General features: G+C 42.7%; 1 protein-coding gene across 4 annotated transcripts; it reads left to right on the forward strand.

Moving 5' to 3' along the window:
* The first annotated feature begins 998 nt into the window (after window positions 1-998).
* Window positions 999-15,630, forward strand: foxn2b (forkhead box N2b). 4 transcript variants are annotated; one of them, XM_027177498.2, is made up of 7 exons: window positions 1,002-1,461; window positions 4,943-5,126; window positions 9,364-9,953; window positions 11,745-11,869; window positions 12,461-12,516; window positions 12,876-12,944; window positions 13,111-15,630. In XM_027177498.2, the coding sequence occupies exons 3-7, from the start codon at window positions 9,378-9,380 to the stop codon at window positions 13,434-13,436; spliced, it is 1,152 nt and encodes a 383-aa protein (XP_027033299.1). In that variant the 5' UTR covers window positions 1,002-1,461; window positions 4,943-5,126; window positions 9,364-9,377; the 3' UTR covers window positions 13,437-15,630. The 4 variants fall into 4 exon arrangements, with proteins under 4 accessions (XP_027033301.1, XP_027033299.1, XP_027033297.1 ...); XM_027177499.2 differs by lacking the exon at window positions 1,002-1,461 and adding an exon at window positions 4,845-4,866; XM_027177496.2 differs by lacking the exon at window positions 4,943-5,126 and having other exon boundaries at window positions 1,007-1,461.
* Window positions 15,631-15,833: the final 203 nt, after the last annotated feature.

The following is a 15,833-nucleotide window of genomic DNA, read 5'->3' on the forward strand; positions in this document are numbered from 1 at the left end:
CCAAGATATTTTTCTTACCAAAACTTTTAGTTTTGCATCATATGACTGGTAAACATGCTGACTATTAGTACTAGTACTACTAAGTACTAGTAGTAATTAACAAGCATGAGGTGGCCATGCTTCACACTAGGGACACTGGGGTGGCCAAGCATCACACTAGGGACACTGGGGTTACCAGGCTTCACACTAGGGACACTTGGGTGGCCGAGCTTCGCACTAGGGACACTTGGGTGGTCAGGCTTCACACTAGGGACACTGGCCTCAGGCTTCTCACTAGGGACACGGGTGGCTAGGCTTCACACTAGAGAACCTGGGGTGGCCACACTTCACAATAGGGACACTGGCCATAGGCTTTACACTAGGGACACTGGTCCTAGGCTTCACACTAGGGACACTGGCCCTAAGCTTCACATTAGGGACACTGTCCCCAGGCTTCACACTAAGGACACTGGGGTGGCCATGCTTCACACTAGGGACACTGGGGTGGTCATGCTTCACACTAGGGACACTGGCTACCCCTAGCCAGTGCTTCAATAAGTGTATACACTGCAAAGTAACCTGCATGAGAAAATGACTAATGTGTTTATACAGAAGATGGAGGAAGGGCAACTCACCATACTGGTTTAGCTGGTGTTTAAAGTGAAAGTACTCCTTATGAACCATGTTAGATTTCTGACATGGTGACATGGGATCATGGTGTCTTGCTATTGTTACTGAATTGTGCTCTAAATGGCAGGGCTGAAGGGAAGATAATTACTGGTGTCTATATTGTTATTTCAGTCTGTAGCCTGACCCATTATAATCAGACACCACACTTCCGTGAATTCGATCTCGGGTAAACAGTGAAACGGTTCTTACTTCACCACCGACATCCCTTCATCACGACCCGCCTCCAGGACTTCCCCCGCCGAATGACGTCACGGGTATCTGACCTCGTTTTTCTCCACGTTCCCTCTGAGATTATGCATTTTAAAGCAACCATGCACACCAGAGAGACGTGATAATCGAGAGCATCACGTCACACAGTGCTATTTTTTTGCGTGCGTGCACGCGCGTTCATCCGTATCACCCTGAAAGCATAACAAATGGTGTAACGTGTACGGTGACGGTGCATAGAGAAGCATCGCGACTCAGAGGCAACACGTGGTGTAAATATAGGAATGAACTGTGAACAGCGCAATTGCTTAGGTTTGCTAAAAAAAAAAAAAAAGAGGCTACAGTGCGCTGCGGCAGTTGTCAGGGGATATCGGAGAGCTCCGCTCTGATTGGCTGGAGGGGCCTTGTTGCTATGGCGACGGACGGGGGGGTACGGTAGCGTTGCTGTGCGGCGTGATCTGTGTGCGCGCGGATGGAGGAAGCAGCTGCTGATCTTTTGACACAGTAGCTACAGCAGAGAAAAAGCGACTGCATGAAACACACCGGAGCTGCGGAGTCTGAAACGACCTTTTAGTATGCACGAATGTAAGTCAGTGTCTTTTCACTTCGTTCCCGTTAAACGTTTCGGCGGGATTCAGTAAGATTTTGACATATAAACCGAGCTGTATTATAATAACAATAAGAATATTGTTACGTGTCATGTAAAATTCCGGGGCAATAAAAAAACCCACAAAAAAACACCTCAGTCCTGCTGTGTGTCGTGCGTTTAATTGAATTCACATCGAATCTTTGATGAACGGGATGTTTACTCGACGTGGTTTTACTCCCGTGATTGTTATGGTGTTCAATTCGGGTTATTTGACTTGTTTTGTTTCACCATGAGGCGCAAACAGACCATGTGATCCGGCTAGCTAACTAAGTTGAATCAGAAGAAGGCACGCATTTCGCCTTTCAGCCTCCACACAACGCGTCCGTGTGCTCCGTTAAACCCGCGTTTCGTCTCGTCTCTTCACACGAACAACGTTATCCAGCGAGAGCTATAAATATCCAGCGGCACGTAGTTTCACAGAAACGAAGCGAGTGTGAAGAAGAAGAAGCGCGTTAGCTTCAATGCTACATGTTAGCCAGCCTTTGCTAACTGAGCTGTTTACTTCACACTGAAACATTTCAAAGCGACGCTCATAAACATTTCGGCTTTAGCGAAGGTTTCCTGACATCGTGTTGTGTTTAAAGACGTGTTTAAGAACTTTTCCCCTCACGTCAAACTAAAGAGAAGGAAACGTATAAGGATGAAATACGCGAGATAACACGTTTTTGACGTGTGTTAAAAGGTTATTAATGAACGTGACGGTGGTGAACTGTGTGTTTATGGTGTTATGGATGAACTTTGAGCTGTTTAAAGTGTGTGTGATTGATGAAGGCGCACAAGGTGAGGATGTCTTCTGACTTATTTACGTGCTGAGTGTCGTTTGACGTGTGACTTTAGACGTACGTGGCGTTCCGACACGCTGATATGTCTGATCACGTCCATATTAACACATTGTGTAGTCGACGACAGTGTCGTTCATTTCCGGCACAGGCTGCATTCTGTGACTGACACTGACACGTGGTCTCAGAGATAGAGAGATAGCGAGACAGAGAGAATGTGACAGAGAGAGACGGAGAATGTGTGTGTGTGAGAGAGAGAGTGTGTGTGTGAGAGAGAGAGAGAGAGAGAGAGAGAGAGAGAGAGAGAGAGATAGTGCTCAGAAACAAGAGAAAAAGGGAGGGATCGACGACCAGTAGATGTTGTCACATGATCATGTCATTTAGTTCTGGTTTCATGGCTGAAAGTGTATCCACTCCAACGCCTCACACTGTAAACACACAACAGTCACACACAGCTTGTAGATAATAGTCCAGTGTTGTTTAGGTGACGTGATCATCCTGGTCATTATAGTGGTGAACAACCCTTTTGTTAACGCCGGGTCATACTTGGAGTTGAACTGAAGGAAATTTTCAACGAAAAAAATCCTATCTGTGCTTTAAAACACATACAAACAAACGAACAAAGAACATACAAACCCCCAGCCTACAAATGCTGTTGTATTATTGATGCATGTGTCTGTTGTATGTTGTAACTGGTGTAACATTAAAGGGAATGAGGGTGAATAACAGTAGATATCAATTTTAATTCGCTTGACCACCAGAAGTTTGACCATCTATCAGCTCACCAGTTGGAAGCTACTCAACAGCCTCTGTTTGTGGGGTTATAGTTTGTGATTCAGGTCATGTTAGTGCTTGCTTTCAGAATGGGAATCGTCCAGTGTGATTTCTCAAGGCCTGACTGTGACTCTGGATTACTGAATGGTACGATGGTTGTCTGTTTAGTGTTGCTCTCTGGAGGGCTCTTGTAGGGCACAGCAAATGATCCCTTGCTTATTGCTGCTCTCCTGACACTAGCCTGGGAAATTAATTAGCCTCATTATGACTTGCACAAAGACGGATATGTTCTGGCTTTTCCTTGCATGGAAGTGTTCTTTCAGAGAATAAGAAAATGCAGCCGTTTGTTTTATTAGTCCCGAATTTTTTTTTTTTTGAAAGACTGGCTTGAATGTGCTCTTTGAGTATTGTTACATGGGTCTTGCTCTCGATCAAATATAGTTGTTTGTTAATGGTCAAAAATAACTGACTTCTCTAAGGGTGTGCAATTTTTTTTAATTAAGACCCTACTGCGGCATCTAACTGGGTGGACCAGATTTCCAAATGGTACCACTGAGCAAGCAGGTCCTACTTGTGTCCCTGCTTTCCACTAACGACCATGCCTTTGTTTGCCGTTTCCCCCTTCCTCCTCTTCCTCCTCCTCCTTCCATCTTCGTGTTATGGCCCATCTGCACATATTTCTCGGTTCACCTCTTTTTGTTCACCGTGCCCTCAGTGATGGGCCAAGAGATGTAGTCTGGCGTCCCCGGGAGGCCGGGACGCTTGGGTTGCCATGGTTGCGCCATGACACCGGGGCGTGGTAATCAAATGGAGGCACTGCTCTGGATTTCATTTGCAAATGTGACCCACGGCCAGAGCGCGCTCCCAGCCCCCACTCCCATCCTGCTTCAAGCCAGCCTTGAGTCCTCCATCTTCAGCACTGCTCGCTTTCTCTGCCATCCCTCTTTTTCCTTCTGAAAGATTTAGATTTTGCCTCTGAACCCAGGGCCTCTTTGCCTATTGATGGCCATGCTAATGTCGAGCGCTGCCTTGATGCGGAGAGCCGCAGCCCCCCGTGTCACCCTGTGCACAATGGCCTCCTTTGTGTGGGTCACTCCTGCCTGAATGAACTGGGTGTGTTTAATTGAGATGGCAGGGTGTGAGGGTGACACGGGACGAGGAGCAGGCAGTGTGCTGAGGCGACAGAATGCACAAGGACCATGTGGATTATGTGTACACACACAAATGACTCAAAACGTCTAGCAAAATAGATTGCTCACTGTCTAATTGATAAGTGGACGATAGACTAGCTTTCAACTGCAGTAGCATGTTTGTTTATATTAGTTATTGTTTATATATATAATTATGTGTAGACATAATTTAAATTGGCAGAATATCATCAGCGATTAGAGAATTCATAAATAAAGGCTAAAAGATTTCCCCCAGTGAATGTTAAAAACCTAATCTCTGAACTGCATAATGGAGTCTTATTTCAGGTTTTGAATTTGCTTTTTTTTTATTTTATTATTATTATTTTTTTTTTTGAGTTTGGCTTGCTCAGAATAGAAACCTGAGCCACAATGATGCAATGTCTACCAGGTTTAGGATTACAGCTTTGCAGATTCCATAACACTTTATGTCTGATCCTAAGAAGCGTGGGCTTTGAAACATGACCACATGGTGCTCAAAATTGGACGCTAAGCAAATTAGTGACTGAGACATCGTTCTAAGTTAGGAAATGAGTTTCTAACACCACTAAGGAGTTTCAGAGTCTGAATTGGTTTGTGTCAAGAGAAAGAGGTCTGGAAGGTGAGTCATTTTCACACAGCGTCAGTGACCTTTGTAAGTGAAAATATCTGAATTCAGGATTTTTTTTTCTTTCAAGGTGAGAGAGTCTCCGTATCTATGCCAGTTGTTAGTCTCTGACAGCTGTGTAATGAGGCTAGGTGACCGTCCTGCTGAGTCAGATCAAATCTCCCAAAACACCCAAGAAACTCCGGGAGCTGCTGACTTACGCCTGATCTGCCTGTCATAAGAACGTTGTAAGCGCAAGAGAGAAAGTCATCTCTGTAAGTATTTCTGACTGTGACATATTAGTTGAGGAGGGCTGATTGCACATTTTGGGCCATGCAGTGCACAGTTGGCTTATATTTGAGAGATTCTGACTGAATTTACTCTGGTTTTAAATCCAAATTAACTGTTTACATTCCAACCAAAGTCACGTGCGTGTGTCAAGAGGTCTTTAGGGGTGTGTGTGTGTGTGTGTGTGTGTGTGTGTGTGTGTGTGTGTGTGTGTGTGTGTGTGTGTGTGTGTGTGAGTGTGTGAATGTTCCACTAAAAAGTGACCGGAGTGTTTCTTTTCTCAGTGTCACTAACATTAGTTTTAATCGTCTTTTTTGCATTTCAGTCTCAATTCTGTCTCAGCAAAACGTCCTCCCAGGTGTCCTGCATAAACTGGCTTTTGAAGCATCGATTAGATTTCCATACTCACTTCAATTCCTTGTAACTCTGTACACATTTACGTCTAGATTATTATCCGATTATTATAGTTTCCTCACCACCATCCCAAAAAGCACTCGCTTTGCCATGTTTGCGAATATCTCTTTCATAGCACAGAGGCAGTTCAGTGCTGAATGAATCCCTTAAACGCTGATGGAAATGAGGCCGCCAGTGCCGGTTGACGATAAGGGAAAAGGTGGTTATTTTTAGCAAATTCATCTCTGTTAAAAGGTGCGTTGCTTTCTCTATGGGGAGCCGATAACTCTGATGATACAAGAACTCTGCTTTCATTATTGAGACAGGAAGCAAATAAGTGAATGTCTTTCACAACATTTTTTATTTTTAGCTGCAAGAAGAAAAAAAACCCAGCAGAGCACTTCTAATTGAGAGGACAGCTTTGTGATTGTGTGTGTTGGAAAATTCCATGCCCATACATTGGCTATTCAAATGAAGGTGTGCCTGTGTGTGTGTGTGTGCCTGTGTGTGTGTGTTTTGCAGCTGCTCCACCCATACACATTGTCTGTGTTTGTGTTTGAAGTGGCTGAGAGCCGTTGAACGGCGTCATTAGCATTGTTTCTTTTCGAGGATGATGAGCTCGTCGATGTGCTGATGAGCTAGCCGGAGCAGGTTGGCTTTGTCTTGCTAATGGAGGTTAATAAGAGCGTGTGTGATGCAGGGACGAGAGCAGAGTGCAGGGCCAGCAGACGAACCGACACAAGCTGTTCCAAACATGCTCTGGATAAACTGCTAATATAGGTCTTTTGTAGAGAAGAGCGACATTTTGAAGTGTCCACTTCCCTCCCAAGCAGAGATTCCAGGCGGCTCGTTCTCAGGTTTCACTAAACAGTTTCCTGTATTCTGCTGAAACTGAGCTGATGATTTTGTCAACAAGAAGAGTTCCTCAGGCAAACAGGAACAGGTTTTTTTTTTTTGACTCGTCTATAGTGTAAGGGACAAAACGTCATGAAAGAGGAACAAACGTCCCTCCCCCAAACCACTTTCCTGAAAGTGAGAGAGGGAGAGAGGCATGGAGATAGGTAGGAGAGTGTGTGATTCAGAGCAGCACTTTAGGTGATTATTTATTTATTGACGAGCTGTATGGTTTCCATGGCAGTGCCTCATTTGAGTGGTAGTAGCAAGAGAGCGAAGCAGTCACTCTCCCCAAGACTGCCAGCCAGATCCCATTCGCTTGAGCTGATTATTTATTCATCAGTGTATTCGGCGTGATTTCCGTGGCCGTCCATCAGTGGAAGCCATTTAGCCTGCATCTAGGCAGCGCTCTGATTGGTCGCCAGGACTCTCAGGGCTTCCTGTTCCTCTAGGCTGTCTGTCTCTCGCGTCTCTTTGTCACTTTTGTTCACAGACGGCATTATTGAGCTCTGGATTCAGGAGCTGTGGCTTGCGCTGTGTTTCTTTGGTGGTTAGATTGGCGAGGCCGTCGCTGTTCCAGTGCAATTTTTAAGCTGATGGCGATGATCAGGGTCCTTACAGACATTTGAGTAGAGTTCTAAGAGGCCCTTAACATTGTGCTGAGGATCCTTTCAAGAGCCTTTCAATTCACTTAGGAAAGTAGCAGGGAAAGAGAGAAGCAAAGAAGAGTGGAGGATCAGATGAGTGACTGACTGTCTACAGTTTCTATTGTCTATATGAAGCCTAATGATTTGATTAATAATTCAAACAAAAACAATAAAGCGTATACTCTTAAATCGATAAATAAATATGTTTTTTAAAAATAACGCATTAAATTGAAAAACGGATTACGTAAACGATGGAAACTTTCGCATACGTTCTGCACGTGTGCTAATCAAGCTTTCGTCACTGCCCCAGTTCAAGTTCACGATACAGACGTTATGCTGTTTAAAGGAAGCTGAAAGCTGAACATTTAACTAACATTTCAAAGCAGAATGCGACTGAAAAGAGCCGTGACTCAAATGGTGTATTATTCACTGAGTTCATAACGTGTATCAATCGAACTCTAATGTTTTATAGAACAAATCACTATGCAGTTTCGCACATCAATAAGGCTGTTATGATTATTAAATAACCGTATGATCGCAGTTGTTTGACATAATCGCGGTTGTTGTATCCAACCGCGATTATTGCGCACTTTTATTAGCCATAAGAGGGAACTTGTAGTACCTGCATCACCCTTCATCCAGCACACTTTCTCTGCACGCATTACGCTAAGCAAATACGCGTGTTCACTTCAAATGACGCTGTTCTGCCTGGTTTTCCATCACTGAGCCATATCAGCGTGATAATAATACAGAAAAGATGGATTTAATATGAAAAAGGACGTTTGAAAGACATTGACACAGCAGTGTGTTGAATATGTAAAAGAGAAATAAAGGCAAAAGGCACCAACACCACAAATCTTAGAAACCATATAAAGACACATCATCCCACTGAATTTGCAGAATCCACAGCCGCACGTATATTCCGTCAGCTGGCAATAGCGAAGGCTTCGAACGGGTAACGAAATATAAACGTGACCGCATCATATGGCGCACATGAACAGACAGTGTTATGAGGTACGTTGCGAAGGAGATGCAGCCGTTTTAATACGGCGGAACAACCAGCATTTAAAGAAATGCTCCAGAGCTTTAACGAGCAATATAAATTGCTAGGAAAAGCATTTTAAAGCGGCAATCCCGAAATTCCTTTTTTTTCTGCTACTACATACATGTGGTCCAGCTCATACACGACTCTACACATGAGCTTTACAGCTCTTTACCTCACAGCTCACTGAACTGACAGGAAATTTCTGAATATGTGAACATGGTTTTATTTGGAATCTACAGTCTCTTCTTATGATCACGGTATTGTGATGGTCTCTGTTATGTACAGAATGTTCGTATTTCTGAAAGATATAGTTTATATTATTCACTGAATCAATAACTATATTAAATGCATTTAAATGTGTGAAGTGTGTTACTTGTATATCGCAAACAATAAATCGTCAATGTCCTAAAACAAACAATTAATCGCTAAAGCTCCAAAACAGGCAATAAATTGTCATAATCGCAATTATTTATTTGACAATTAACCGTCACCCAAATTTCAGAATCGTGACAGCCCTACACATCATTGGCCAGCCTCCATGAGAACAAATTTTATTATCGCTTCATCTTCAGTTCACCACTTTATCCTGTCAGTGGATTCTGGGAACTCAGCGTGCAATGCACAAATACACCGTTTATGGGACACTAGTTAATCTCAGCTAATGCACACACATTCACACCTAGGGACAATTTGGCATAGGGAAACCATCTACTGGATTGTTTTTGAGAGGTGGAAAGAAACCGGTAAACCCACATAGACATGCTAGAACACGCAAAAACACGTCACAGCGTCCCAAGTTCTCGATCGACCAGGGACCGTGGATTTGTGATGTGACACAGTTTTTGGTAATTAAAGCCTGTAATTCTAGACATTGCGTGTTGTTTGTTCTTTTGTAATACGGTCTTTGGCTGTGGTTTTGTCTTTAATATGAAGCTATTGTAGGTCACATGGAAATAAATTACTGGAAGAGGAAGTGGAGAGAATGCAAGATTCAGAAATGATTTTAACAATAAAGTGAAATGTTTCCAGAAATGTTTAGAATCACAATGCACGGAACACCAGTGTGATTTAATCAACAAATATACAACAAAACTGACGTTCAGGAACTGTAGATTATTTCAAGAAGTAACGCCTTAATATGCAAACCACTGCAGACCTGTAATCTGGGTTTAGGTACTTCAGTCTGTAAAATTGAATCTTAATAACTCTTCTATCTTCTTTTCCCTTTTATCTTTTCTCAAACAGACCCTCCAAGTTTGATGGGTCCGATAATCGGGATGTCTCCAGATAAGAAAGCCGACTCTCCAGGATCTCAGGGTATGTGCGGAGCAGGAACTCTCCCAGAAGCAGAAAGTGCCTCCAGCCCTCTAGCCACTAGTCTGGACAGGATCGGTCCATCTGGGGCCGTAAGCAGGTCCCGACTCGAACCCGAGGACGACGAGCTGACTAATCTGAACTGGCTCCACGAGAACCTGCTGCAGAACTTCACTCTTGGAGATGCGCAGTCTTGCAGTGGTCCTTTGTTTGACATCGAGGGTAGTGTGGGCTCTCCACGTGGACACAGTCTGTCCTCGTCCTCTTCATCTGTCTCATCTGGGAGTCCAGGTAGTGAACGGGATCCCCTCAAATCCAAGCCTCCTTTTTCCTTCTCGCTTCTGATCTACATGGCTATTGAACAGTCTCCCAGTAAATCCCTTCCTGTAAAGGACATCTATGGCTGGATCCTGGAACACTTCCCATACTTCTCCAGCGCTCCCACAGGATGGAAGAACTCGGTGCGGCACAACCTGTCTCTGAACAAGTGCTTCCGCAAGGTGGAGCGCGGCCTGGGGAAGGTAAGAACACCTACGCGTGTTTAGCGATCGTGTTTTTCATTGTCCTGAATATCAGGATTATATCATCAAAGCAGGTATTAAATAAATAAATCTGATTAAGATTAAAAAACACACAGGGAGGTTAGAGATGCATTTAATCAGTGTGGAGAAATAGATGTTTTTTTGCTGAGCCACGTCTGACAAACATGTTCCAATACAAGACATAAAACCACACTGATTATTTTCTACCACAGCAGCAGGGGTTATATTAATGCACACTTCGTGGGTTCTATAGTAACAAAGCGCACAGGACCTTGTTTGATGGACATTTCACAACAACCAGATTTAAAAAAAGAAACGTTTATAACGATATGTTGAACATTTCTGTGAGATGATAAGTGAACATTTTTGGAAGGAGACGGTGATTTAAAAGCTGTAACTTCATGTCGAATCGAAGCTGCGACTTTAATGATTTTGTGGTTTCATGGTAACAAAAATTGTGTGTGTGTGTGTGTGGGTGGGTGGGGGGGGTGGGGTTTTTTTTGATGTACTATGAACGTCACACTATTTCTTTCCAAGACTTTCCACAACATAACAATAAATGGATAAAAAGGATGACCCGTGATTTAGTATTTAATACAGATTTGTTACTGTTGGCAAATTGCCACGGTATAAGAGCAATAAAACGCTATGTTGTGCTGTAATTGTAAAGTAATCAGCTTCAGGTCGTAATAGTAACTCTTTCTGGTGTCAGGCTTCATCACACACAGTCGTTTATTATTTTTCTACAGGAGAGAGACTTGTGGTCGTAATTGAAATGCACACGGTGCACAACGTATTAAACAGTTAAACTTTGTCACTTGATCTTTAGAAAAAATGTGGCTGTTTAATTGAATTACGCTGTTTTGACGCAACAAATTTGAGTCTTTTACAAAGAGCAAAAAAGACACAGGAAGTTGGCTGTTCTGCTTATTTGCATAGTTCACCAGGTTCAGTATGTGTTTTAGTTACCCAGAAACATGAGTCTAAGTGTAAATGCACAAGTTTCCAATCTTATCAAGATGTACTGTGTATGTGTGGACTTTTTTTTTTTTAATGTAAAATAGACTTTATCGTATTTGTGGCCAGGCTGAAACAGGAGAGTTGATGTTCATTTCTGAGAGCAGGCCACATAACCGATTGCGCAGGTTTACAGTCAAGCTTCCATTTCTTTTCAGCACGACCTGCAGAAAGCGAGATGACTCGATGATGTGATGTGTTACGTTAATGTGTGTGTCTGAGTGAATCTGTGGGTTTCACGTGGCGCAGCCTGGTGTCTGTTGCCATGGCGATGTTTCCTCTTTCCTGTTTATGAGCCCGGCTGATGATTTGAGTCAAGGTCATATTAACCCTGCAGGGCCACACCTCAGACAAAGAGGTGATGAGTCGGGTTTTATGTACACAAGCCAACATGCACACACACACATGCATGAACATGCAGACAAACAAGCAAACACACACACACGCACGCACACACACACACACACACACACACAACCAGTTCTGAGCTGTTCAACCATGTTGCCTGAGGAAGCTTCTGGGGCTTTTTGCATAAATAGACTATTATGTATCACTGAATGCTACACAATGACAATTGGTTTACTCCTGTATTGTGTTGTGTGTGTGTGTGTACATGCGTGTGTGTGCATGTGTGCATGTGGTGTGGCTATGAGTAAGCACATAAAGGTGTGTATTTGCAGTGCTTCCTGAAAACAGCTTGCTGAAGTCATGCTCATTTCTTGGCATTCGACTCCTTCCCTCTTTTTAATTCAGGCCAATGGGAAAGGCTCTCTGTGGTGTGTTCACCCTGAGTTCCGGCCCACGCTGATGCAAGCCCTGAAGAAACAGCACTTCCCGAGCGCACAAGCTTTCTGCACGCCACCTGCCTCTCCTCCCAGGTGACCATCTTCAGCAATATGCTTTAAACCAGGGCTCAGTAGCCATTTGTTTGAGCTGTTCATTTGTCCACTTGTCATTTGTGATGAACAATAGCATACTCATATTCCTTTTATATATTAAAAGCAACAAAATATATCCTTTCTAGGTTTCTAATACTGGATTTTGATAGTAACTGTGAAATTGAACAAACCTCAATTTAATAAAATAATTTAAACCTTTAAATGATTATTTTCAAAGTGATTTAAACGGTTATTAATGAGTTGAAAATAAGAAATATAATTACTTCATTATTTGACACTCAATTGGTTATCACGTACGAGCAGCAACATTTTACTCCCATCTGCTGTCATCGTATCGAAGATTGTACGTTTTGTTTAATGAGGCATGTAGTAAACACAGTATAAAACATGCTTGTTCAAGGTCGGGTTGGTTCAGCAACGATAGTTAGGTTGTAGAGAAAACAAAGCTGAAGGAAGTCAGGTATATGTTTAGCGATATAATTACAATATGCTATTTTTTGTCCATTTTGTGCAGCCCTAAAGCTCCAGTGTCAGTTCTGTGCATAATGAATGTCTCTCTGTTCTCCGCAGTGCCTCTTCTCCTCCTTGTCACCTGTTCTCCTTGGAGCAAGGCTACTCTCTAAAGGGTAAGTGGACTTAACTACAGTGCCTCCGAGCATCCGTTCTCTTCTGAAGGACTTTAAGTGGGTCATATCCTTCACACACCATTAGCAAATCTATCATTACACATTTAAGCAGATCACTCATCTCGGCTCCTTTTGTTCCCTCATCCTCTGCTGGGCCACACCGAGTGCAAATGCCATCTCTTGCCTGTATTTTGTAACCTTGACAACCAAGGCACTGGTGCTTTTGTAATGTAGGATCACTCTGGCTGAAAGTGGCTCATTCATTCACGTACACGCACATACACACAAACCTAGACCGGCGCACTGACTGTCAAACCTGTGTCCATTCGATGTTTTTTTTTTTTTTTTGTTTGTTTCAGAATGTGATTTTGACGCTGCCACTGCCATGATGCTGTTAAAGTCTGCCTCAGAGCAGAACATTGACCCATGTAAGAGAGCACCATTATACAGATGCCATCCATCTTTCTGTCATTTCCTCTCCTATAGTTTTTGTCTTTCATCTCATGTTTTGTCTAGACATATTTATTCACATCCCTTTTTTTCGAGGTTTAGAGGAGATTTTCACCGGTTGTTCTGATAATCTCTCTGTCTCAGATGAGCAAGAGGGACCGATCGATCTTTCCCGGAGGGATCTGGTGGTGGTAAGCCGAGATCCAAAACAGGACCACAACTACAGCAGCGTCCCCGTGTCTCCCTCTCCGCAGCAGACAACGGGTTCCAGTGCTCCCACACACGGGCAACAAGAGAGAGCAGGCTTGGCAAACGGTAGCCACCCTCCATTAAAGAGGGCCAGACATGATTCCAAGCCTGATGTAGATGATGAGTTGAAAGAGGCAGCTGGCTCGCTTCTGCACCTAGCAGGCATTCGAACCAGCCTCGGTGCCACGAGACGCAAGAGCAGGAAGCTGGACAGGAAATGAAGCCGGGCTCTTTAGCCTGCTCATTCTTTTGTTTCCCTTTACACCCCTCACTATGTGACTCGTTCCTGTGGCCTGTTCTGGCCTCTCTCCTCTGGTTGAAGTTAATTTGTTTGAAATTAATCCTTTTTTTTTTTTTTCCTCAAAATATTCCAATCATCTCATCCAACAGGCAATACTAACACAAACACAGGAGAGAAAAGCCATACTGATGCTTTTGTTTGTTGTACAGAAAAGATTAGGAGAGAAAAAAAAAAGTTAAATCATCCACCAACCTACATTCACAACTAAAAGAGTTTGAGGGGAGAAAAAAGAGAACTTTTTGGGGAGGGGAAAAAAAAACTCAGAGGAGATTTGCATGCTTCCACCTCTTAAAAAAAACAACACAAATGTATATATCTTGAGAATGAATGCATGACTTTCACAAGTGGCTTGGGCTTCAGCATAATGACGAAAAGCTAGATAAGAAAAAAAGATTTAAAAGTGCCATTGATTTTGGATCATAAGACTTCAGTTAAGAAATATGATACAATGATAAATGCAATAATTAGTTGACCTAAATACTTGTAGTTATTTTATTTTTGTACTGCTGTTTTTTGTATTTCGTCTGGTAAAGATGACGTGTCCCCTGAAGCCCCGTGCACTCGTAGCTATGATGTCAAATCCATGTGACTTTCCTCTTCATCCTGATTGGATCAGTGCCCCAACCCTAACCTCCCTGAGCAGTATCACTGTAGTTGAGAGAACAGCATGAAAGTAGAGCGGTGGCTCTTTGCATTCACTTCAGTATTTATCCAACGATTATCTCCGTAGTAAGTGTAGTCCTGTGCCATTACATCTCCAGAATTATTTCCCCACATACGTTTAAACGTGTGTCACTTAAGCATTTAAACTATAGGACACAATGCAAAGAGGCCAGATTTAACCAAGAACTTTTTTCTCTCTTCAGCAACCCATTTCTATAGGTGTCATTATTACGTCACAGCTTCAGAGCTGTCTGACCAATCCGACACAAGTGCTGAGAGAAGTCAGAGCAGGGTTTTCGAAATAAATCTTCAGTGGACTTTAGCAGGATCTGTATGCATGGGGCTTGTGCTTCGGGTTTGGATGTAGCACTCCGCTGCACAGATGACCTCGAGAGAGTTGTTCTGGCTCAAGAGGAAACTGGAGACAATGTGGGCTCTGGAAGAAAAGCGGCTGTGGGAAGAAAGGAAAAAAACACTTGCCTTTCTGCAGCTCTGTAAATGAGGAAGTCATGGGAACGGAAGTCAAACTGATGAGACAGGAAGCTGATATCCTCAGAACCTGCTACTACCAGGACTGGGTTTGGCACGAGTACTGGACTATTCAGGCTCTCTGTCTAAACTCCTACTTTATGTTAAACCATCAGGGGTGTTGCCGCTATCTTTGCAACTCTCATCCTTTTTTTGTTTTGATCATTGTTTTAACTGCCTAAGTAAGTGAAATACCACTCACCTCTTTCTTGTGATGGCTAAATTAAGCTCTAATCAGGAACGATTGCACCCGACAGGCGGGGAACTTCTACGGCAAACGACGGAGCCTGTTGAATCATGGTGCTACTAAAATGTATCAGGACATATCCTGTATCCTGTGTGTGAGCTCACTAGTCCTGTGGTACCTGTGAAGCTTTTCAGCAAATTTCATGATGACCTTTTAACACTTCTCTATTTAATTGCATCACTTTAACTGTTGCCATTTTCAAGTTGCTGCCCAAACACTTTTGCCAAGGCTGCCAATTTCCCCTCTATTTGTACATAGTGATAACACAGGATGCAAGTATTACTAGAGGAGGTTTAGAGGAGAGAGTGACAGAGCTGTAGTGTTAGAATTAAAGCTTGTAAAAGCAGCCACTTGTTTCTCCCCAAACAGGAGTATTGACTTCTGAATATCTGACCTCTCTCTGTGATACAGCATAGTGATAATTGTTTATTATTATTATTATTATTATTATTATTATTATTATTATTATTATTATTATTATTACTATTCTGCTCCACTAATTCAGAGCTGCCAATCAGTTTGCTTGCATTTGTCTGCCATGTCTGTCTGACAGACTTCCATCTTTTGGTTTTGTAAGCTAACCTATGTTAATAAAATGTTTATAAAGTTTATTTTTGCCAAAGATATGCAATTGTTGCATTATATATGGTATTAAAATAAAAAAGGGTTTCTTTTATGTCTGTCTTTGATGATTTATTTTATTACAATTAAGTCTTATATTGGTGTCATTGTGCAGCGAGGCCACCTGGTGTTTAAAAATGTAAGTAGCGCGTTGGCTTTCGAATCATTTTTTTAAGAGGTGTGGGGTCAGATGAAGCACTTGGTATATCCTAAAGTGCCATCACACATGATGGGTACTTTGGTTGTTATTCACAATTC

This window comes from Tachysurus fulvidraco, chromosome 8, assembly GCF_022655615.1.
Source record: "Tachysurus fulvidraco isolate hzauxx_2018 chromosome 8, HZAU_PFXX_2.0, whole genome shotgun sequence".
NCBI classification, from domain to species: Eukaryota; Metazoa; Chordata; class Actinopteri; order Siluriformes; family Bagridae; genus Tachysurus; species Tachysurus fulvidraco.